Source organism: Chrysemys picta, unplaced genomic scaffold (genome assembly GCF_011386835.1).
Source record: "Chrysemys picta bellii isolate R12L10 unplaced genomic scaffold, ASM1138683v2 scaf545, whole genome shotgun sequence".
Classification (NCBI taxonomy): Eukaryota; Metazoa; Chordata; order Testudines; family Emydidae; genus Chrysemys; species Chrysemys picta.
The window spans coordinates 18911-43000 of NW_027053252.1; the positions used below are offsets into that span (position 1 = coordinate 18911).

Sequence of the window (24090 nt, forward strand, 5' to 3'; positions counted from 1 at the left end):
CATACATACTGCATGGTGCCGGAGTAAGTTGATGTTGAAATATGTTACATGATGACTTCTTTGCTTATTTCACAACAGAAATTGAAGGAATTTCAAGCTGCTATTGCAAATGATGTTGTCCTGCAAAACTTACTGTTTTGCAAGGATGGCGAGGAATACCAGAGGATATCTGTGCTTATTGATCATATAGAGAGGAACTAAGTGTGCAAGATGCACTTGCCTTTAACAGTGACAGAATCATAGTACCAGCAAGTCTAAGAACAGAGATCTTAGCTATTATCCATGAGAGTCTTCTGAGAGCAGAGCTATGTAAAATAAGAACTTGAGATGCTGTCTATTGCCCATAAGTGTTTAATTAAATTGTGGATATGGTACAGTCTTGCAACATACCAAACCTTCAGACACAAAAATCAAAAGAACCAGTGCTACCATATGAGGGTTCAAACTGACCTCCTTACCTGCTCAACTCCTTATGGAAAGTCATCTAAGTACCAGATTGCTGACTTAATCAAAGTTGTTGCAACCTAACCTGATACAAAGAGACATACAAAGTAACCTAAAACTGAGGCAAGCAAAGCAGAAATATTTCTCTGACAAAGGTTCAAAGCCTTTATTATCACTGGAAAATGGAGAGGCTGTTTGTATTAGTCAAAAGGGGGGAGGGATAGCTCAGTGGCTTGAGCATTGGCCTGCTAAACCCAGGGTTGTGAATTCAATCCTTGAGGGAGCCATTTAGGGATCTGGGGCAAAAATTGGGGATTGGTCCTGCTTTGAGCAGGGGGTTGGATCAGATGACCTCCTGAGGTCCCTTCGAACCCTGATATTCTATGAAAAGGAACAAGGAAACCTGCAAAGGTGATTGACCAATGAACTGGTCCAAGATGATAGAGGCAGGAGATATCTACTGAAGAAACAGAAGCGATTTGATGAGCATTAAAAGAATTGTACAGGAGAATGAAAATATGGAACAAACAGAAACCGTGTTAACATCCAACTCAGAAATTCAGGCAATTACAAACCAATCTACTGAGTCTCAAGTAGTCAGTTTGAATACACAACAAAAATGGGACACTGAGACTTCTATTACCTCTAAAGGCAGAACGATAAGAAAACCTTCTAGAGATTAATTGTAGACTCTTAGCCTTGGTCTACAATATGGGGGAGAGGGGTCGATGTAATGTACGCAACTTCATCTATGTGAATAACGTAGCTGAAGTTGACGTACCACAGGGTCGACTGCAGCCGCTCCCCTGTCGACTCCGCTTCCACCTCTCGCAGTAGTGGAGTACCGGAGTCGACGGAAGAGCGATTGGGGATCGATTTATCACATCTAGACTAGACACGATAAATTAATCCCCAATAGATCAATCACTACCTGCCAATCCGTCGGGTAGTGTAGACGTACCCTTAGGGTTTCAGATTAGAATGATGCTAAATTAAATTAAAAATGAAATGTAAATATTTTTTTAAAAAGGGAGTGATAATGAGCAGGAACATAATGTTGCATGGTGTAGGAGAGGGGGAATATTGTGTAGTGAGCTTTATCAGCAGAAAACACGTTGCTACAGATTACACTTGCAGCCATACAGGGAAACTAGCAATTCCTATCAGTACAGCTCTCAGTCATAAATGTTTACTGTTACTTAAAGTCTTCAGTATCTTTTCTTATAATAACTAGTTGGCAACAGCTATTACAGATTGTCTTGGACATTGCTCTGCTACATCAAGGCCAGAGGTGCAGTTAGAGGTGTACATTTTGAGTGATTTGGTCCCACAGGCCAGGGCATACAGCCCCCGCAAAAATGGTCAGCTTTAAAAAAATTTAAATTCTCAGCAAAGTTTTTGTCCATAGCTGAAGGGAAATATACTCAGAACATAAACGAAACTCACATCGGACAACTTCCCCTGATCTCAGCTTGTGAACACCACCAAGAACAAGCTGCAGAATACAGAGATTCAGAAGTTATTAGACTTTCATTCTAGTTCTATAAGGTGGTGCACAAGGCTGCTGTGCACCAGCTCTGACAGAGAAGCAAGAGTGCAATGAAACCTGTCAGTTTAAAGTTCATTTTTCAAAGTGTTCTAAAATTTACAAGCCCATTCAGATCAGGTTGAAATTTGGTATGCCTGGTGGGGGCCTGGGGTAGTGTCAGTCTGGAGTCATTTGGTTGGCAGTTCCTGATACACAGTCCCTAATTAAAAGCCTGATGTTGACAGGTTAGGGTGGCATTTATGGCCAGTTTTACCTTCACCTGCCCGGAAGGAGGTGCCTTGCAGAACAGAGATTTCGATGGAGCTGGTATTTAGGAGAAAGTATCTGGGAAACGGGGAGATTCTGCTGTTCTGAAGGAGGCTCAGCAAAATGTCAACTCCCCTGAAAGTTCATATTAGTATGAAATGAAAAAGGATTCAATTAATCAGTATCAAAAGTGTTTCTTACCTTATATTTCTGGACAGCCTCCTTAATGAGAACCACTGTGTGCATTTTGTGTACTGGGGATTTGTCACACTCCACACATATGAATTCCCCATCCTCTTCACAAAACTGACTGAGTTTTTCCTTGTGTCTCTCACACAGATTCTCCTTTTCCTCTTTTTCTTGTTTTAATCCCAATTGTTTAACGTGTTCCACTAAACTAGCCAGATCCCAGTTAGGCCTGAAATTCACTTTCTCAATCTTTTCTCTGCAGATGGGACAGCACAACGGGCCATGATTTCCCTCTTCCCAGTTGTCACAGTATGTAGTTACGCAGGTTTTGCAGCTGCTGTGCCCACAGTCTACAGTCACTGGGTCGCTAAAATAAAATAAATTGGACATGTGGCTTCATCTTCCACTTCCCTTTCAGGAGTCTCTGAACAGGCCATGGCTGTTGCCCTCTCTGGGTTCTCATTCTCTCTTCCTGTTAAGAGTAGCAGACAAGAGACTTTTACAATGTAACAGCTTTAGTGAACCTACAGACTTGTCAATATTCCTATATATTCTTTAGGGCTGGCAAGTGATTAAAAAAATTAATCCCGATTAATTGTGTGATTAAAAAAATTAATCGTGATTATTCGTGAGATTAATCATGTTGTTAAACAATAACAGAATGTCATTTATTTAAATATTTTTGGATGTTTTCTACATTTTCAAATATATTTATTTCAATTAAAACACACAATACAAAATGTACAGTACTCACTTTATATTTATATGTGCACTGTCAAAAACCAAAGAAATTGTATTTTTCAATTCACCTCACACAAGTACTGTAGTACAATCTCTTTATGATGAAAGTTGAACTTACAAATGTAGAATTATGTACAAAAATAACTGCATTCAAAAATAAAATGATGTAAAACTTTTGAGCCTAAATTCCACTCATTAACTTCTTGTTCAGCCAGTTGCTCAGACAAACAAGTTTGGTTAAAATTTCTAGGAGATAATGCTGCCCACTTCTTGTTTACAATATCACCTGAAAGTGAGAACAGGCGTTCGCATGGCACGGTTGTAGTCGGCTTCACAAGATATTTACGTGCCAGGTGCGCTAAAGATTCCTATGTCCCTTCATGCTTCAGCCACCACTCCAGAGGACATGTGTCCATGCTGATGAACAGATTGCCTAGGAAGGTTGTGGAAGCTCTTTCACTGGAGGTTTTCCAAAGGAGGTTGGATAGCCATCCGTTGTGGATGGTTCAGACACAACAAATCGTCCATCTTGGCCAGGGGTTAGATTAGATGACCCTTTCAGTCCCTTCTAATCCTGTGATTCTACGAAAACCCAGAGTCACTTCATCAACCCTCTATTACAAGGCTCTGAAGTAGCAGGGCCCTGTACTGAGCTGTTGAAGAACCTGGCTCTTGAGCAATGTTCAGATTACCGCCACCCTAAATGGAAAGACGAGGTTTGACCAAGGTAGGTAGAGTTGGACCTGGTCTCTGAGAAGGGAGGGGAGGTGAAATGGTCCTTGCTACCCACGGATCTGACACTTCACAGGGACGGGATGAAGGAAGTGGGTGATAAAAGATGTGATCTAGGACGATCAAAGAGTTAGGGGCAGATTCTGATTCTTTTCCTGGCAGGAGGTAGTACCTTTCTCCTCACATGGTGCCACTGGTTTGAATGAAACTGGGGGAGAAAGTACTCAACATGATCAAAGTGATGAAATCTGGCTGCTAGCTGTTTTGACTGCATTGCCCATTGAACAGATGATTTCAGAGAACTATCCACAGTGACTTCAAGATCTCTTTCTCGAGTGGTAACAGCTACTTTAGACCCCATCATTTTAGATGTATAGTTGGGATTATGTTTTTCAATGTTCATTACTTTGCATTTATCAGATTTGAATTTCATCCGCTAGTTTGTTGCCTACTCACCCAGTTTTGTGAGATCCCTTTGTAATTGTCACATTCTTCTTTGGACTTAACTACCTTGAGTAATATTGTACTGTCTGCAAATTTTGCCACCTCACTGTTTACATTTTTTCCAGATAGTTTATGAATGTGTTGAACAGTACTGGTCCCAGTAGAGATCCCTGTGGGACACCATCATTTACCTCTCTCCATTCTGAAAACTAACCATTGATTCCTACACTTTGTTTCCTATCTTTTAACCAGTTACTGAACCATGAGAGGACCTTCCTTCTCATACCATGACTGCTTACTTTGCTTTAGAGCTGTTGGTGGGCAACCTTGTCAAAGGCTTTCTGAAAGACCAAGTACACTGTATCCAATGTAATTATATTATGGTTGCTATTATCAAACAATTCAGCTTTATTCACCTCTTGGATCAGACCTCATGCTTCACTTAGGTCTAAATCAAGAATTGCTTCTTTCCTTGTGGGTTCCAGGACTAGCTGCTCCAAGAAGCTGTCATTTATGATGTCTAGAAACTTTATCTCAGCATCCCATTCTGAAGCAACATGTACCTAGTGTGACATTTCCCAGGGTACAATCTGGACTGATAAACAGCTGTGTCCCTTCAATTCTCTAACTGGGGGTGCCTTTTACACTGCTTTCCCGTGAAAGCTATTACTCCTGGTATCTTCACAAGCAGCCCCTAGCATGTAAATCACTCCCAGTTCAACTGTGAGAGTGTTCTGGCCAGCCAATCATGAATTATACTATAGGGTAACACCAGCAAATTTCCAGTCCCAGACATAGTTCTCCAGCTGAGGCCTAACCAGTGCTGAGTAGAGCGGTACTATCACCTCCCACGACTTGCCTCTGTTAATGCAACCTAAAATTGCATTTTCTTTTTTGCAACAGCATTGCATTGCTGACTCATGTTGAGATTGTGATCCACCACAACTCCCAGCTCCCTGCTCTTCCTCCAGGTACAGCCTGGGAAGTTAATTGGCCCACCTACCTACCTTAGCACTTTCATGCCTTGTGTGAGGTGCTCACATAGGATTGACCTCAATTAGCTATTCTGAAGTAAACACTATTTGGTCTTTGTCTCTGCTGTGATTTTACTGCAAGATAGTTCTGTCAGTGTAACAATATGTAAAATGCTTTGCATTGAAGACATAGCCTGATGAGACTGGAACATGGATGAGGGCAATTTGGCTGAGGTTCAGTTATAACAGAGTGCCGGCACTGATGTAGTTAAGGTTGAGTATCACTCTCTGTTAAAAGGTGGGCTAACCTAAGGACTCTAAAATCTAGATGCTTAATCAGGTTGTCTTGACATTTGCTGTTCTTCATGGGGATGCAGGGTAAGATTAATAGTCCAAATTGGGGATCAACTGTGCAAAGGTTCATGAAATAGAATCCCCCCAAAATATCATTTTACACACCAACTCATTTTTTAACTTTTTTGGTGCACACCTGGAGTTCAAACTATGACTCTAATCATCCCCCCAACTGATCTCAGTCATTCAGCATTTTCCTCAGCCAGTGCATGGCACCCACTGTCCATTTGGATAAGCTATATTTTAAAAGTTATTAATCTTTGTCATAACCATACAGCTAAGGGTAGCCTAGAATTCCTCCTTACCTGTAAGGGGTTAAGAAGCTCAAATAACCTGGTTGGCACCTGACCAAAAGGACCAATGGGGAAAGAAGTTACTTTCAAATCTGGGGGTGGGGGTGGGGGTGGGGGTGAGGGTGAGGCTTTGTTTTTGCTCTTTGTTTGTGTGTTCTCTCTCGGGACTGAGAAGGGCCAGGCAGAAATCCATCTCCTCCAAACTATCCTGAACTAGTCTCTAATATTACAAAAATAGTAAGTAAAGCCAGGCAAGGCGTGTTAGGTTATTTTTTGTTTTAGCTTGTGAATTTTCCTTTTGCTAGAGGGAGGTTTATTCCTGTTTTTTGTAACTTTGAAACTAAGCCTAGAGGGAGTTCCTCTATGTTTTTGAATCTTTTGTTACCCTGTAAAGCTACCTTCCATCCTGATTTTACAGAGGTGATTCTTTTACCTTTTCTTTAAATAAAATTATTCTTTTAAGAACCTGATTGATTTTCAGTGTCCTAAAGACCCAGGGGTTTGAGTCTGTGCTCACTTTGTAACCAATTGGTGAGGATATTATTCTCAAGCCTCCCCAGGACAGGGGGTGTAAGGGCTTGGGGGGATATTTGAGGGGAGATAGGGCTCCAAGTGACCCTCCCTGAATGTTTGTTTAAATCACGTGGTAGTGGCAGCACTACCAAGGGCAAAGAAGGAATTTGTGCCTTTAGGAATTTTTTAACCTAAAATGGTAAAAATAAGCTTAGGGGGTCTTTCATGCAGGTCCCCACATCTGTACCCCAGAGTTCAGAGTGGGGAGGGAACCCTGACAACCTTAGAGTTTAGAACTCTAGATCAGAGCGGAATGAACTGCCAGACTAAAGAGACTGAAGTGTGCATGAAAAACTGAAAATTTCTGTGGAACATTTAGATAAAAAATGAAACTTTTTTGTTTTTATTGAAAAATTTCAAGTGAAACTATATTATTTGTATGAGCTGTACAGTTAAGTGCCCTTTTCATCCAAATCTACTTTTACAAGAATCATTGTTGTGTATGCATCTCCATGAGCCACCAGTATGATTACTCCAAGAACCTCCCGAGAGTCTGAATGAAAGGTGCATTCTGTAGAATGCATACAAAGCACTCCCACTGTGGGGTAGGAGGAAAAAGGAAGGTCTCTGGCAGCACCTCATTTGTGATCTCCATAGTTAGGCAAAAGTTTCTGGTTGCCGTTGAATCCATCCACACACCACAATGAAAGGACTCCCCCTTCACATCTTTTTTATTTTTTGATCCCTTTTCCTACAAATGCAGGATCCTCTATGCTCTATGCCTCTCGTTGAGATGGTTTTATTTTGTAGGAAGAGAGTTAAATTGACGGGAAGAGCATTGTAGTGTGTACACCTCCACTGTTTTGTCAACAAAAGCTTCCTTTTGCTGACCAAACTGTGTAGTGTAGACAAGACCTTATGGTATGTCTATACTTAAAATGCTATTGCAGCACAGTTGTGCTGCTGTAGTGCTTCATAGTCGACACTCACTACAGTGAGAGAACGGGTTCTCCCATCACTGTAGCTAATCCACAACTCAGTCAGTGGCAGGGTTGAAGGAGGGAAGACTGGTGGGTGAAAGGGAAGAGAGGGTTTCTGTCCAGATTGCATACATTTTCCCTTTGTAAAAGTGGCTGAGATTCAGGGTCAGGAAGTGTTGGGATGACAGAAAAAGTATGAAAAAAGAGTAAAGGCAGAAAAGACAGTATATTTCTGGCACTTATAAGATAAGTATATTTCTAAAATCACCTTTGTCCTAGTATCATAATTCATTTATTTTATATAATTCACAAGAATTAAAAGGTTTTTTGTCTAAATTCTATTCAAAACTGATGGACACACTTAACAAATCTAAACATGGGAACATGACATACTTGTGCAAAGACTTATTAAAAAAGAATTGTGTGCACATGAGTGTTATGGTGCAAAAGGTGAAGACGCCATAAAGCCATCTGTATCAAATGCAATACATGCAACAAAGAATTCAACATGAACCCACCGTATGAACTACATGTGGTCACTATTAGCCAAACTGCATTTGATAGATGACTGGATATCCCATTTGAAGGGCTGCTAAAAAAGAGGACATACTTGGTATTGTTGTTGTTGTTTAGTATTTATGTTTCAGTAGCACATAGAGGCCAACCAGGTCAGGGACTCCATTGTGCTAGGTGCTGCACATAGTCAATAAATGACAATCCCTCCCCCAAAGACATTACAATTTAAATAGGCAAGATATAACAGGTAGATGAGATAAACTAGTGCAGGGGTGGCCAACCTGAGCCTGAGAAGGAGCCAGAATTTACCAATGTACATTGCCAAAGAGCCACAGTAATACGTCAGCAGCCCCCCATCAGCTCCCACCCCCACTCCCAGCGGCTCCCACCCACCGGCAGTCCTGCCAATTAGCGCCTCCCCCTCCCTCCCAATCAGCTGTTTTGTGGCATGCAGGAGGCTCTGGGGAGGAAAGAGGGGAGGAGCGAGGTCACTGCAGGCTCAGGGATGGGGTGGGGGCAGAGCCTGGGGCAGAGCCAGGGGTTGAGCAGTGAGCACCCTCCGGCACATTGGAAAGATGGCGCCTGTAGCTCCAGCCCCGGAGTCGGTGCCTATACAAGGAGCCGCATATTAACTTCAGAACAGCCACATGTGGCTCCGGAGCCACAGGTTGGCCACCCCTGAACTAGTCGGTTGGGGATGGGGAGACAGGGTAACAAAATCAACAATAGACTAATTAATCAACAAACACTGCACTTTTAGAGAATCGACTAGATGCATATCATTGAAATAACTGGACTAACATTCCGATTTTTGACTTGGAACTACACTTACTGGGATTATGGCTAGACATGGTCCTGAACTATTCCTGTCACTATTGCATATTTCCCATATAATCTTGGCGGTAAGTCGGATAGGGCAAAACTTTCAAAAATGGGTTCTAATTGTTTGGGTGTCTAACATTAGACCTTAGATCTGATTTTCAGAAGCGCCCAAGCACTTGCAGCTCCCACTGACTTTCAAGGTATGTCTTCAGTGCAGATCTAGCCTGGAGTTTTACTCGGGTGGTGTCCCAACCCCACTCCCATGCACACACAAGTCCCACTCACTAGAGTTTATTGGTCCTTTCTACCGGCACGGCTGGGGGTGTGGGATAGTGCACCGGCTGCACTTTCACTTGGGTTGGTATTGCAGTGAGGTCACAGGCTAAATCACTCAAGTGCTGTCTGCTGATAGTCCTCCAACGCCTTCCCACAATTCAACCCCTCATCCTGCTGTGCCCTGAAGGACAGGCAAATTGTCCTAGAAAACACTGGGAAATAGACACAGAGCAGATCAGTTTACTGCTGCATAATGCACCATGGGATATGCCCCCAGAAGTCCTCCACAGGAGAGCACGGCACCAATAAGGCCACAGGAATTCAAGGAGGGTTTCATAGTGTGACCACTCATCCCTGGGCTGAGCTAACTTGGGTGGCTCAGACCGAGGTGCTGATCTTTTTCTTCTGTTTGTACAGCACCTAGCACAATGGGGGGTCCTGGTGCATGACTCGGCTCCTGGGCACTACCCTAATACACCTAATGAATAATATACCGCGCCTAGCACAATGGGGTCCTGGTCCATCTCTGAGGCTCCTAGGCACGTCTGTAATACACCTAATAAATACTGTACAATGCCTTGGATAGTGGGGACCTGGGCCATGACCGCGGCTACCAGGCACTACCATAATATACCTAATAAATAACATAACTGCAAGGAAGACATACCTAATCTGGAGTTGTGGATTCTTGGCACCTCTGAAAATCAGACCTTAATGTTGGGCACTTAAACATCGAGGCACTCAACATTAGAGTTTCCTTTTCATAATTTGGGCTTTAACCTCAGTGTTTCAGTTTCCCCATCATTAAAATTGTGACAACAATACATTTTATTTCACTGGTGGTTGGTTAGGTTTAATCAATTAATGTTTATGAAGCATCTGAAAACCTCAGAGGGAATTAGAAGAGCACAAGTATTTTTTAATTTCATTTTGTCAATAGTTGATTTATCTTGGCAAATTGGTCAGTGTTTTAAAACATTTGATACCTTTGAGAAGCTCTGAGTTCTCCAGTTTTGGGGTCCACTGCATGTTGGCTGTCCTTTTCCAACTGAAATACTGCAAGAAAACAAGAGGAAAAATACAACATGGTTACCTAACTGACAATCTTCTCCATTTACCTTCTGAGTTGACTCAAGTGTATTTAATTTCATCCTCTCCTTTGGGATGCATAGCAAGAATCTGAGTACTAGGGAGGATTAGTTCTTTATTTTTTAGGGAATAATCTGAATTGTACAGCCTCTAACATGGAAGCCCAGGGCTTGTCTACATTAAGCCTATATTTAAGAGAAACTAGGATATATGCTAGCAGATCCCAACCGTGGTATGAGCACAAAATGTCTATATTGGGGTAATCAATTATTTTTTGTCAAGGTCCAAATTTCTTGATCAAAGTATAGTCAGATTCCAGAGAAAATACAAAAATAACAATAATGACAATAATAAGTAAATAAAAAGATTCTTCATTTTGTTCAAAAGCATCTGGCAGTCCAGATTTGGCCCACAGTCCATATATTGGCAACCCCTGGTCTATAGTGTACACCAGGCCTTGAGCACTGGCCATTTGCAGGGGCCAGTGTGGAGCAGACCAACCCCAAGGCAAGCTCCAGGACGGATTGTGTCACACAGTCTCGTTTGGTGCACCTAGGAATACATAGTAGAGGTATAGCTTGTTCCTCCTGATATGCTGGCCACATTCCAAGGGCCAGGGTTTGGGGTGGTGGAAGGGCTTGGCTTCACTTCTTCCTTGCATCCTTTCTTGTAATTTGCTGCTTTGGGGGCTAGGGGCAGGGAATGAGAAGCAAGTTTAGTCCTTACAGCCCAGGGCCTGCTATTATGGCAGGCTTTTGTGCATCTGTACAAGAAGTGAAGGTGGATCATTTAGCATCCACGCCACATGAAACATGTAACCCAATGGGTGTGCTGTGTTTCTCCTCCCACAGTCTGATGCACAGATGATATGAGTCTACTACAGCTACCAGCAAGAGAGTTACTCCTATAGCTCTTAGAAGCTGATGCTTTAAGTTCTGATGGTCTTTGATTTGATCTCCATTGATGAAACATGATAATGGTCATCACACAAGGCCTTTCACAATCCAGCTCTTCATGTCCATCTGGGAGCCATGACACAAGAAGAGAGAAAGAGAACTGAGTGTGCTACATTTATCATAACAATCTCAAGGTGTGAACAATGCTGCACTGTTCAGGTGATTGCAGGCAAAGAAATGTGGGCAGGGAACAGATAGAGGCCAAGACAGTGGCAATGATGTAAATAAGAGGAAATGTTTATCCTCACTTAGAAGACATTTCAGACAATAAAAAGGAACATTAGAGCTGTTTGGGAATTTTCCATCAAAATATTTGACAGAAAAAGTGGTTTCCACAAAACCAAATTTGACCTGGGAAAATAGAAAAAAAAATCTAAACAAAATGTGTTGGGTCAGGTCAACATTAATCTCTGCTTCTGCCACAGTGCCGCATGGGAGCTACATTTCTTCAATGTGTAGGGTTCTGTAGCTGGACTACATCTCCTGTGATGTACCACAGTCATGGAACCTCCATGATACACTGGGGCAGTTCAGCCAGCAGGAGACATGTAAAATACTGTTTTTCGATCTGCTCTAGAGAAAAAAAAAACATTTTAAAAGCAGAGAAACTGCAGCTAAGATCTGTGGTCTGCAGGTCACGCTTCTGCAGCATCCTGGAACCTTGCGGCAAACTGGAAACATTTTTAATGGTTCTGTTTAGGGGAAAAGTCCCCTTTGAAACTATGATCCTAAATCAGAAAAAAACACAAACACTGAGCAGTAAGGTTACAGAGAAGGAGATACTGTTGAGTCCATTGTAGGCAGGGCCTGATCTCCTTTCATTAGTATGATCATTACTAGCTCCCGTCGTCTTGCTGAGTGTCTCTGCCAGGTGTCTCTGATTGATGGCTCTCAACACCGTCACAATTAACTTTACAGCATCATCCTTCCCATAGTAGTTGATCAGCAGGCCAGCTATGTCTGTGGGATCTGTGTCCTGCAGCCGGCCCCAGGGCGTGTTGTTTGTCCCTCCACCAAGAGGTCATTCAGCTTAATCTTGAACCTCTTCAGATCTTTGTCTATCATGTCTTCCAAAGCATTTCTCAGGTGATCTTTCACTGTCTTCATCATGCTGCCCCCTCAGACATCTGAGCAAATTGCTAGGCCATCCAGTTGGTGTTAGAAACAGCTTCTGTGCCTGCAGACAGATCTCAGGGAGATTATTTGTTCTTACAGAAAGAGATGAAATAAGCAATTAGTTCCTATGCTTGTCTCACAGCTGCTTCCACCTCTGCCCCTTCCTTTTTGCCAGCCTGGTTCCCCTCACTGATCAAAATTAAAAATCCCAAATGCTGAATCATTGGCCCTGTGAGCAGCTCCAGGAGGTAATGTGTCTCAGATGGCACGATCCTTCCAGGACCTGTCTAGTGTGCACTCTTCACCTTTCATCAGCATGGTACAGGTTGCTCCACCACTACATGGGCCCTTTTTCGGCCAGTCAGTGTGGAGGAAAATGAGGTTCCACAACTCGCTACCCCTTTTTGGGAAATTTGCTAACCACAAGAGATGGTTGAAAACCACATGTAGCCATTCCCCTGAGTTATGGTGCTTGCTAATCGGAGTGGATTCTCCTCCTTCCTTGCATGGGTTCTTATTGCAAGGCTAGGTGCCTCCACCCGAGGTGACTCCTCTCAGTTCCTGGGACACAAGGGGTGCTGTCCCTTGGGAAAATAACTATGACCTCTCTTAACCAGGAGTATAACCCTGTACACAAGATATAAAATGCAGTAAGACAAACCCAAGCAAATGAAATGCCCCACCCAAAAATAACAATGTAACCAAGAGGGACCCTACTGGGGACAGGAAACAAAGGCTTTGTAATGCTTCCTTGGGTTCCCAGCATTGTGAAGAACCTCACTACCAACTGCCCTTAGCCTCAGGAAGCCATGTCTGTGCCTGCCAGAGGGATAGGCTCCCCAGATCCACTGACCATGGACGACACATGCATTCCCATTGGGGCCTCGCCGGCCCAGCTGTCCATCTGCAGTTAAGTGATAGACACACTCCAAATCTGCAGCCCCTCGAGCCTCTCCTTGGAGTACCCAGTCCCTGGTCCACTGGACATTCTCAGAATTCACAGATCAACTGCTTCCAAAGCAACAGTACAGCCCAGTTTACCAGCTTCACCTCTGATCACGGCTCCGCTCAACACACTGCACTTAGATATGTTTATAGTGAAAACTAGAAAAAGTTTATTTAACAAAGCAGAGATTCCAGGGATAGCAAGTAGAAATATTGGAAACAAATAGTTACATATAAAACAAAATCATAACGCACATTCTGGAACTTAGGCTTACTTAACAAGATACTCTCCTGTCAATAACGTTTAGCTCACCCAAAGTCTTTGTCACAGTGCTTAACAGCCCTGGTTGGCTGTGATGCATGGTGGCAGCTTGTCCGCTCAGTGAAAGACACAGGGTATGCCTCTACCTCCAGTATCAGTCACAAGACAAACACATTCATGCGTACACTGGTGGTTCGTCAGATAAACCCTTTATGAATGGTGGCTGTGGACAAAGAAGGTCTTCATCCAGGGCCCTAATTGAGAAAGTACTCACGGCACTGCAAGAAATAAACACAGCAGAAGTAGAAGCCAGTGTTGTGATGTTTGTTGACAGGTGTCAATTGTCGGTTCCTTTAGAAGAAACCAGAATGCTATCATCAATGCAATTTATAAAGAGTTTTGGAGGATCAGATTGAGAGGCAATAAATTGACTTTGCAATGTATTCCATCACATGTTGGCATATATGGGAGTGAGATAGCTGATAACTGGCAAAAACTGGAAGATCGGAAATTCAGATGCCAAGGACAATGGTTGAGGATATTGACACCCTATCAAAGTAAATATTAGTTGAAATAAATGATCCTTTTATCCAAAAGATAAATGATTCTCTGATATCAAAGCATCTCAGAAAGTAACATCCCCACAATCACGAGAGTGCAGACAGGGCATCCTGCAGGAAGGCAAATCTATAGATGGGACCAAGATATATCTAGTCTGCAAGATGTGCCAGGACCAGGCTTTCAAACCTGCCCACACTTTTGAATGTAACATTGTAAGGAAAGCTATGATCTTCAGAATTGGCTTCTTGGATCAAGCCCTTACAAAAGACCCTGTAAGAGTCACAGAATACATTCTTGAACTTCCTGGCTTAATATGATTATCAAAGGTGACCTGATATGGGACTTCATGGCTTGATATGGAACAAGAAAAGAACAACCTACAGAAATTTGATAGAGGGGTTTTTTGGTCTAGCAGACAAAGGTATAACATGATCCAAAGGCTGGAAGTTAAAGCTAGATAAATTCAGACTAGAGGTAAGGTACACATGTTTAACTTCCCAAGGGTTGTGATGGACTGTGATGGATTCTCCATTACTGGCAATTTTTACATCAAGTTTGGATGTTTTTCTAAAAAGTCTGCTCTAATTCTCAACAACTTTTGGACTTGACAAGAATTGTATTCAAAGCTGTGGATAAATTCTTTCTACAACTAACCACCCCTCCCGCTGTGGTATGTGTGTGTGTGGGGTCAAACAGCTGGAGGCAGGGGCAGGAGAGGGGCTGAGGAGCAAAATCTGGGATGGAGGGTAGGAGTTGGGGTTCAACCCAGGGGGGAGGTGCTGCCAGAAGAAATAAATGATCTGGGGGTTCTTTTTATGTGCCTTTTTGTTCCTGAGCCTTTATGGTGCAGTAGGCCCAGATCCACAAAAGTAGGAGCCTAAATCCCTGAGTGAATCTGGCCCTAGCAGTCTCATTCTTTTGCTGTTATCTCTCACAAAGAATTCATATACCTAAGGCCATTCCTACACTACAAACATATGTTAACTCAAGTTACATGAGCATACAGGTGCTGTAGTTAGTATGTCACTTCTATGCCTGCCTGCTTGGTGCCTTTTGTCGGTGGTGAGTGTACTCCCCAGGAGCACTTGTATTAGTTCAGAGTGTGGTGCACCATGCGTGTGTAACAACCATCCATCACAATTTGCTACTTCTCACCTTTGTCATTCTCTAGTCTAGGGGTAGCAAATTGTGATGGATGGCTGCATTACATGCTGGCTCCTGGCAGGAGGCGACAGTTTTTAAACTGTGGGGTGTGTCCCTGTAGGGAGGTGCACCCCAAAGTTTGAAAACCTCTGTGCTAAATAGAGGGCAGAATTCTGGGGGGGACATGAGCCAGTGAGCCCCCCCCCCACAATGCACTGCCTCCGGGGGGGATAAATATGCTTGCTTGCCCCGGGTGCTACAATGCTTAATTATGGCTCTGGTGTAGCACTTACATGAGCCATTGTAAGTGATATTTAGTTTGAATAAGGTTTGAAGAATATGTTCCCTAAGGTTTAACTGGATTGCTATGGAATTTCACTGTGGGAAGGAGCACGATGTCACAGTGCTCTCAACTACATTACTTTCATGGAATCCATTTTGTAAGTGAGGAATAGAGAAAAATGAAGAGAAAAATCAAATGCTGCTTCATTATGGATTGGCACTGAGTGGTATGAGGAGAGAAACAGAGAGAAGGTTCTTGTAAATCAAATAATATGATGTTTTATTGGTTAATAGTATCAAAGTTAAGTTATAGACAGTTAATGGCACATTATAAGAGGCACTACCTGTAGGAAATTCTCTCTCCCTTGGCTCTGAATCTTGCTGAGTTGCAGATTCCTGCTCCAGAGTTAAACCATCCTTCTCCCCTGGTGCTGGGGCTCCTTGAGTCTCTCGTTTCTGCTCCTGATTTACACCAACTTTCACCCCCAACTTTGGGGCTTGTGGAGTCTGTGATTCCTGCCCCTGATTTACACCATCTAGCAAGGAAAACAGAGAGGAAAGAATCCATTCTTAGTCGATGCAGCATATTTATCTTCCTCCTGCTGTGTGAGACTGTTAATTGCAGGAGGCTCAGCTGGATGGGAACAGGAGAGGCCTGTATAAAGGCCAGGAGCTGAGAGCACCTGGGGGCTACAGGGAAGTAGTCTGCAATCACTCCTTGGGGAAAAAAGGGGTCCGTGCTTGGGTAACCCAGAGGAGGGGAAGACAGCAAGGTATTGGATAGTGTGTACTTTGGCTGCTGATGAAAGGGCCACGAACTGGAACCCAGAGTAGAGGGCAGGATTCCCCTACCAGCTACTGGAGGAGTGGTACAGATCAGGCAGTGGAGTGTGGCCTGCCTGGGACAGTTTGCCCTGGAAGACTTTGAAGGAGGAAGGTGGAAATATGCCTAGTGATCTGGCCGGAGGGCCACGTCATGAAGAGGAAGCACACCGACTCGCAGAGAGTGAAAAAGAGAGAGAGAGAGTTAGCCCTGGTCTATACTACGGGGGGGATCGACTTCAGCTATGCTATTGACGTAGCTGAAGTCGGCATATCTTAGGTCGACTTACCTCGCCGTGAGGACGGCAGCGAGTCGACCGCTGCCGCTCCCCCGTCGACTCCGCTTCCACCTCTCACGAGCTGGAGTTCCGGAGTCAACGGGGAGCGTCTAGATGAGACGTGATAAATTGATCCCCGATAGATTGATCCCTACGTGCCGATCTGGCAGGTAGTGAAGACCTGCCCCTAATCCCCAGAGTGGCCAGAAGGAGGAACTAACTGTGGTGAGTAGACCCTTTGACAATTTAAAACAAACAAAACAGGAAAATTCAATGATAAGATTCACTTAGTAATTTTATCTCAACCACATCGAACATGGTGTAACTTTTTAAACAGTCTAAATGTTACACATTCATAATTTTCAATTTATTCAGTTTTACAAAATCGGCAAATTAACACTGCAGTGTGAGCCATAATTTCAGAATGTTCTGACTTTGCACAGAACAATTTGTAATTGATTTTGCCTTTGTACTTATTTTTTTTTAATCTGCAAAGACAAAGGAACATTTTGTATTGCATCCTCTTCGGCTGATCTTAAAAGATTAAATTTAACAGAACTGTAACAGAATAAATGTTAAATCAAGTACAGATGGGAGGGAAATAAGAGTGTGCAGGTGTTGGGTGGTGTTGGTGACTTGATAGTGTTGGTGTTGCGTCTGGTCGTCCCTTCTGGCCTTAACCTCTCTGACTCTAAATAAGAGGTAATACCTTTGGGAAGGTCTGTCTCCTCCAGTTCAGGGTCTCGCTGAGTTGCTGATTCCTGCTTCCAGTTTAAATCATCTTTCTGCCTGAGCTCTGGGTCTTGCTGAATCTCTGATTCCAGCCTCTGATTTAAACCATCTTCCTCCCCTGGATCTGGAGGAGTCTCTGATTCCTGATGCAGATTTAAGATATCTAGCAAATAAATAAATAAATAAATAAATTATATGTATATAAGTACTTAACATACGATTCTCCTCCTTCCCTTTCTCGCTGGACATTAATTTATTTATTTTCTCAGTCAAATATTTGAGCTTCAATACAACAGTCCCACAGCACTGAGGAGACAGAAGTCTTCTTGATTTGTAACCACGGTAATAGGTAATATTGTATAAAAATGTTGGTGGGAGCCAGTAGGTGCAGACAAGATATGTCCCAGGACAAGTTTTTGGGAAAAAAACCCAGAAACCAAAATTTGGAAATATTGCTGTAGTGCCTCATTGTAGATTCAATGTCTCTAACTTCCATCCTCATCTATAGGCTGGGCTAACTACATCTCCCAGGATGCACCATGCCTCCTATCTTGATGAGGAAGACAGAGTATCATGGGAGTTAAGAGCTGTTCTACAATGAAAACTTGCATCAGTACAGATACATCTCTCAGTGGTGTGAAAAATTCATATCATCTGAGAGACACAGCTATGCCGACCTAACCCCTGGTGTAGACAGTGCTAGGTCAAGGCAAGAATTCTGCCATCAATCTAGCTATCACCTCTTGGGGGGTGGGGGTGGATGAACTACAGTGATGGGAGAACCCGTTCTTTTGCTGCAGTGAGTGTCTACTCTGAAACACTGCAGCAGCACAACTGTGCCACTGTAGCATTTCAAGTGTAGACATACCCTAAGTCTGGTTTAGGGCCTCTCTGTATTGTCAAGATATCTATATTCTATATTCAGTATGTGGCTGGGCTTGCCAGGCCCTACATTCAACTTAATGACCTCCGTTTGTCTGTCTTTAATGGGATAACTTTTGAACACTGCGGCTGATCAAGTCTGAAATTTCAGGGATGTTCTAGGCATCAGTTGGACAGGAAGCTATTGATTTTGAGGGCAATGAGAAAACGATACATGAGGTATGTCTGCACAACTAGGTACCCGTGGCTGGCCCATGCCAGCTGACTCAGTCTCACCGTGTTCAGGCTGTGGAGCTATTTCACTGCTGTGTAGACTTCTGGGCTCAGTCTTGAGCTCTGGGACCCTCCCACCTCCAGCCCAGAAGTCTACACTACAGTTAAATAGCCCCACAGCCTCAGCCCCACAAGCCTGAGTCAGCTAGCACAGGCCATTTTTGGTGTGTAGACATACTCATGGAGTCCCTGTCATCCGTCTAGCAGAGCCACAGCTTCAAGCCCTTCTGTAATTGTCTATAGATAAAGAACTGGTTGATTCCATTAACACCTTCCAGCATCAGAACACCCCTGTTCATCTCTCCCCATCCTCCCAATCGAGTTTAACATGTTCACACCCTGAATGAGTTTGCTCCCAGATAGCAAGAAGACAAATAAGAATGGATGGGCGAGAATGGGGGAGGCACACAGAGCACCTGGTATACAGGGGATGGAGGAATGGGACACCTCAAGCATGTGGGAAAGGGGTAATGGGGTGCACACACACCTTGACAGGGGGACACAGTGGTGACGGGTTGCAAGGAGTCCTTGAACTAGAGGGGGATGGGTGGGGGCACCCAGGGAGCTTGTTGAGAGAATAGAGGGCTGAGAGGAGCCTGTGGGGGAGCAGTGAGCTTGGCCCACAGAGACTAACACAAAGCCACTTATACCCATTTTGTGACCAATGTAGACTTGAAGTTGAACTTCCAACATCATTTACATCTCCAGAGAGTCCATGAGAATTTTGCCTGCTCAGTCCAGCCTATACTTTTGCTGAGTTTAATCATTTACTTATTCAAAGTTTAAATCATAATAGAATCAACCACATTTCTGGCTTTAGGAACCGATCCTGCAGGCACTCATTGAAGTCTATGGAGTTATTCTAGAGTAAGGGCATGGCTACACTTGCAGATGTAGAGCGCTGTGAGTTAAACCAGAGAGCAGTGCATTGTGGTAGCTATCCCAGCCTGCAAATGGCTGCAATGTGCTTTTCAAATGAGGGGGGTGGGGTGGAGTGTGACAGGGAGTGTATTGTGTATATCTGTGGGAGAGAGAGTGGGGTTTTGGGGGGGCCGAGAGCATGTCAGCATGCTGTCTTGTAAGTTCAGACAGCAACAGACCCCTCTCCCCCTTGCGCCTCTCTCTCTCACACAGCATTCCACAGTAATGGTTGCTTTGTCTCGGAGCAGATAAGCAGCCGGCTGTCAGAAACGGAGCTTTCAAAGGGCATATCGGCATTCCTGCAGTGATTCCAAAACAATGACAAGAGTGGCCACTCGACTTAAGGGGATTATGGGACGTTTCCAGAGGCTGATTAGAGTGCAGTAATGCAACACCTCGTTCACACTGACGCCCCGGCGTTCCAGCCGACATGCACCAAGCATTAATCTTCTCACTGAGGTGGAGTACCAGACGCGCTCTAGCCCTGGAGTCAGAGCGCTCTACGTGCCTTGCCAGTGTGGATGGGTAGTGAGCTAGGGCGCCCGGGGCTGCTTTAATGCGCTCTAACTCGCAAGTGTAGCCAAGCCCTTAGATTGGTGTAGCTGACTGCAGAATTTGACAAATTGTATGCAGAACTGATTTCTCCCGTGGTTCAGTCCATCTCAGGAAAAGGACATTCTGCTTGATCTTGTTTCAATATACAATTAAATTAAAATAAATATGTTTTTTGCAGTTCAGCTAGTGAACTGAAGCACAATGATTCTATGATTCTCAATAGAGAGCCACCTCAAAATGAGAGGATTCTTTGGGAATAAAACATTTTCAGAGAACTGCTAGAGAGAAGTTAAGGCCAATCAAGTACCAATATAAAATCCTGTGGGCCAAGCTGCATCGCCTAGACAGTAACCAAACTCCTTTTTTTATTTGCTAGAAAGCTCAGACTTCAAGAAGTCAAAAGAGTAAAAAAAAAAAAAAAAAAAAAAAAATTCCTATGAGATCAACCAGACTTTATTATTGAAACACTGAAAAGATCCTAGAAGAGCCATCAACTAGAGGAATTACCCAAATTTGAACTCAGATCTGACATTCGGTTCTCTAAAATATACCTTCATTTGCGGAAGCTAATGTCTTTTCTCCATCATAACAGGGAACAGCAAAGAGTTTCTTCCTTTTGTGCAATATTCTTGTAGTTCCAGCTGTGTGTATCCCAGTAACACCCAGAGCAGAATCTATATATAAACAGATATGAAGCATTTATTAGCACACTTACACTTCAAGTTTATTAATTTCCCAACAAACAACCTAAACTCTGCCCTGTAGTGATGCTACGCTTTACAATTATGATTAAGTGTATAAGTATCTGTGGTCCCACACTAGATTACACTGATTTTTAAAGACACATTAGATTGTTTCATTATTTTCCTCATCATGTCACTACAGAGTAGAGTTAAGATGATTCAAGTGCCCAACGGCATTTCTAGAAATTAACATGTTTGGATTTCTTTTAAGTTTAACCTTTAACTCTGAATGTCCTGGATTTGTCATGCTTAGTGGGGATAGGAGGGATAATCACACACTCTCTATAATGTTTTGTCAACTAACTTAAGAATCATCTTAACATACTTTTTACCTAGGAATTTCCTTGAGTTCTGTGGGTTTATTTAAATTAAAGATTTAATTCATGAAACATAAACAAGAAACCCAAATGGACTGTTACCATGTGATATTTCTAATAATTTGAAGATATGTAATATTAACCTGACTTTGTATTTGTTTTTAGGGCCAGAGTCACCAGTACATGACAGCTGCTTTACCCCACTCCGGAGAAGTACAAAACAGCCAGAGGATCCTGGCCAGTTTACCTCTTTCTGTCCTACATTTCCCTGCACATCAACCACTGAGTTGCCCTCTGTTGTCTTCTTTGCTGAGTAGATCAGGGTGTTGGGATGTTTTTTAGGATTAATTATCCTTTTTTTCTATTGGTCTATTGCTCATTAAAACTGAAAGATTGTTTTTTAGCAGAGGCTGAAGAATGTTATTCTGCACAGAATTCCATGCAGCAGTACCATCTTCCAAAATGGCTGCCATCTCCCATTATTTTCAATGAGAATGAGGCAACAGGTGACCTCAGTTAAGATGCATCATAAGAACATAAGAATGGCCATACTGGGTCAGACCAAAGGTCCACCTAGCCCAGTATCCTGTCTTCCGACAGTGGCCAGTGCCAGGTGCCCCAGAGGGAATGAACAGAACAGGGAATCATCAAGTGATCCATCCCCTGTTGCTCATTCCCAGCTTCTGGCAAAACAGAGGCTAAGGACAACATCCCTGCTCATCCTGGTTAATAGACATTGATGGACCTATCCTCCATGAATTTATCTAGTTCTTTTTTGAACCTTTTTATGGTCTTGGCCTTCACAACATCCTCTGGCAAGGAGTTCCGCAGGTTGACTGTGTATTGTGTGATAAAGTACTTCCTTTTATTTGTTTTAAACCTGCTGCCTATTAATTTCACTTGGTGGTCCCCTAGTTCCTGTGTTATGAGAAGGAGTAAATAACACTTCCTTATTTACTTTCTCTACACCAGTCATAATGTTATAGACCTGAATCATATCTCCCCTTAGCTGCCTATTTTCCATCATGGTCAATGGAAGCAATGAGTGTGAAACTAAGGTGCCATCAGGGAAGATGGCTTCCCCCTATGTTCTTATGTGCACCTGGACATCTAAAAGTAGCCAGAATCTTCACCCATACTGAGAACAATAGGAAATGGCAGACATTTTGAAAGAGGGCAATTCTATGAGGCATTCTCTGTAGAACACAATTTTGTCAGCACTTGCTGAAAAAAATCTTTCACTTATGACAAACAATGGAAAAAAACCCACCATTAATCTTCAAACATTCTTCAAATGCAACCAATACATGAGATTTCAGTATACAGGAAGTTTGAAGAATCTGTCGTTCTATTACTGGGCTCAATTGGGACCAAAAAATGGTCTGATACAGAGTCCTAAATTTCTTAATAGACCTGTTTGTTTTTTCCTTGTTTAACTCAAAGTAATTAATGAAATAACTTTTCTACTCTCAAAAAAATCATTCCTGTCCAGAGAGGTAGTGTTGTAATGTTGTGGAGGATTTGCTGTATTCTCCATACAGAACTAAGTGGAAAATTCAAAGTGCAAAATTCAAATAAAAATTCAAATCAATCTTATCTATGGAGCCATGACTAGTAATAGGGACTGAAAAGTATTTAGTTACAAAGTGCATTTAGTAATGGGAGAATTGCCGTGTGCTCTCAATCTCCTTCCAGGGGGAATTTTGTTTGGTGCTTGTATATCAAAGTGTTAAGTGCCTTATATAAAAATAGAGGGAGGGAGTTCCAGAGTGAGTTTTTTGAGCCCACTTTTTTCTTAAGCATGTGTAGGACAGCTCATGGGACATGGATATATGGACTTGATTTTGGTGCTCATATAATGGATTTGTGGTATACTGTTAGGAAAAGGGGCAGCTCGGTAACTATGCAAACAATTTGTGATATTTTAAAATATTACAAAGTAGGATGACATTCTGAGCATGCCTTTATATTGAGAATATTGTCCTATAGTGATGTCGGTTACATTTTATAAAGTGTACCTGAGCACTAGAAAGACATTTTAAAATTTAACAAAATGCCTAAACAAGTAAGTAAGTAAATAAATAAAGGAAAATAGGTGCAAGGGGCAACAAAGAAGAGGCTGATAGAGCAAATCAAGCTAGAGTGTCTATTGGGACTGATGTGCTTTTAAGAGTGGTGACTGTGTAATTTCTTGTGGTGTGAAGCAATGGAGAAAAAGTTCAGATATCACCAGAAATTTACTGGTACACAGAAATTAGATCAAGACCCTTTTTATTCAAGACTTTTTTAAAAACGGTTTCAGCTTTTCTTCTGGTGCAAAGAACCCCTGTAAAATAGGACCCACGAATACAACAGACAAGGAAAAAGAAGGTTCAAATGACAATAAAAGCTGTGCTATCCGGCACTTTACTAACCGGAAAGCTCGAGAAACCGGCATTTCTGATATCCATTAAAAGTCGGGTTGGCTCACTACCGCGTGGCTCCCTGGAAGTGGCGACATGTCCCTGCTGCTCCTAGGCAGAGGAACAGCCAAAGGGGCTCTGTGTGCTGTCCCTGCCCTGCCCAGAGCACTGGCTCCACAGCTCCTATTGGCTGGGAACTGATCCCAATGGGAGCTGTGGAAGTGGCACCTGTGGGCGGAGCCAGCGTGCAGAGCTGCCTGGCCATGCCTCCACCTAGGAGCAGCAGAGACATGTCATCGCTTGCGGGGAGCTGCACCAGCCGTATCCAGGACCCTGAAACACCTCCTGAGCCCCAAACCTCCTGCACTCAAACTCCCTCCCAGACCCCATGCCCCGCATCCCCTCCCACACTCCAACCCCCAGCCCTGAGCCCCCTCCTGCACCCCAACTCCCTCCCTCCATTGCTAAGTATAACTCTTAGTTAACAGGATTTTTTGACTAACCAGCACCCACCCCCCATTCCACCAACATGCCGGATAACACAGCTTTTTACTGGACTGGTGATTTGATCAAAGAGCTGGCCATAGAAAAGGTGCCATGAGACAAAGCTATGGACTGCACTATCCCCATGCTCACCATGAGTGATAGGACTCTCAAAAACTGAGGGATGCTTTGCAGACGGTTAGTGGGTGGGAGTCCTTTAGTGACAAATTTATAAGGGAAAATGGTATCTGTGAC

General features: G+C 43.1%; 1 protein-coding gene across 1 annotated transcript; it reads right to left on the minus strand.

The window, feature by feature from the left end:
• Positions 1-1449: 1449 nt before the first annotated feature.
• LOC135978927 (uncharacterized) lies at positions 1450-20654 on the minus strand. The gene is made up of 6 exons (XM_065579630.1): positions 20442-20654; positions 17237-17422; positions 15772-15963; positions 10060-10129; positions 7978-8051; positions 1450-2900 (listed from the first exon to the last, which is right to left on the minus strand). The coding sequence occupies exons 1-6, from the start codon at positions 20587-20589 to the stop codon at positions 2785-2787; spliced, it is 786 nt and encodes a 261-aa protein (XP_065435702.1). The 5' UTR covers positions 20590-20654; the 3' UTR covers positions 1450-2784.
• Positions 20655-24090: the final 3436 nt, after the last annotated feature.

Excerpts from the sequence above, each read along its gene's own strand:
- LOC135978927 (XM_065579630.1), bottom strand. The coding sequence starts at position 20,589 with ATGCTTCATATCTGTTTATATATAGATTCTGCTCTGGGTGTTACTGGG. Across the intron at positions 17,423-20,441 it reads ATTAGCTTCCGCAAATGAAG|ATATCTTAAATCTGCATCAG; the intron begins GTATATTTTAGA and ends TTTATTTGCTAG. Across the intron at positions 15,964-17,236 it reads GGAGACAGACCTTCCCAAAG|ATGGTGTAAATCAGGGGCAG; the intron begins GTATTACCTCTT and ends TTTCCTTGCTAG.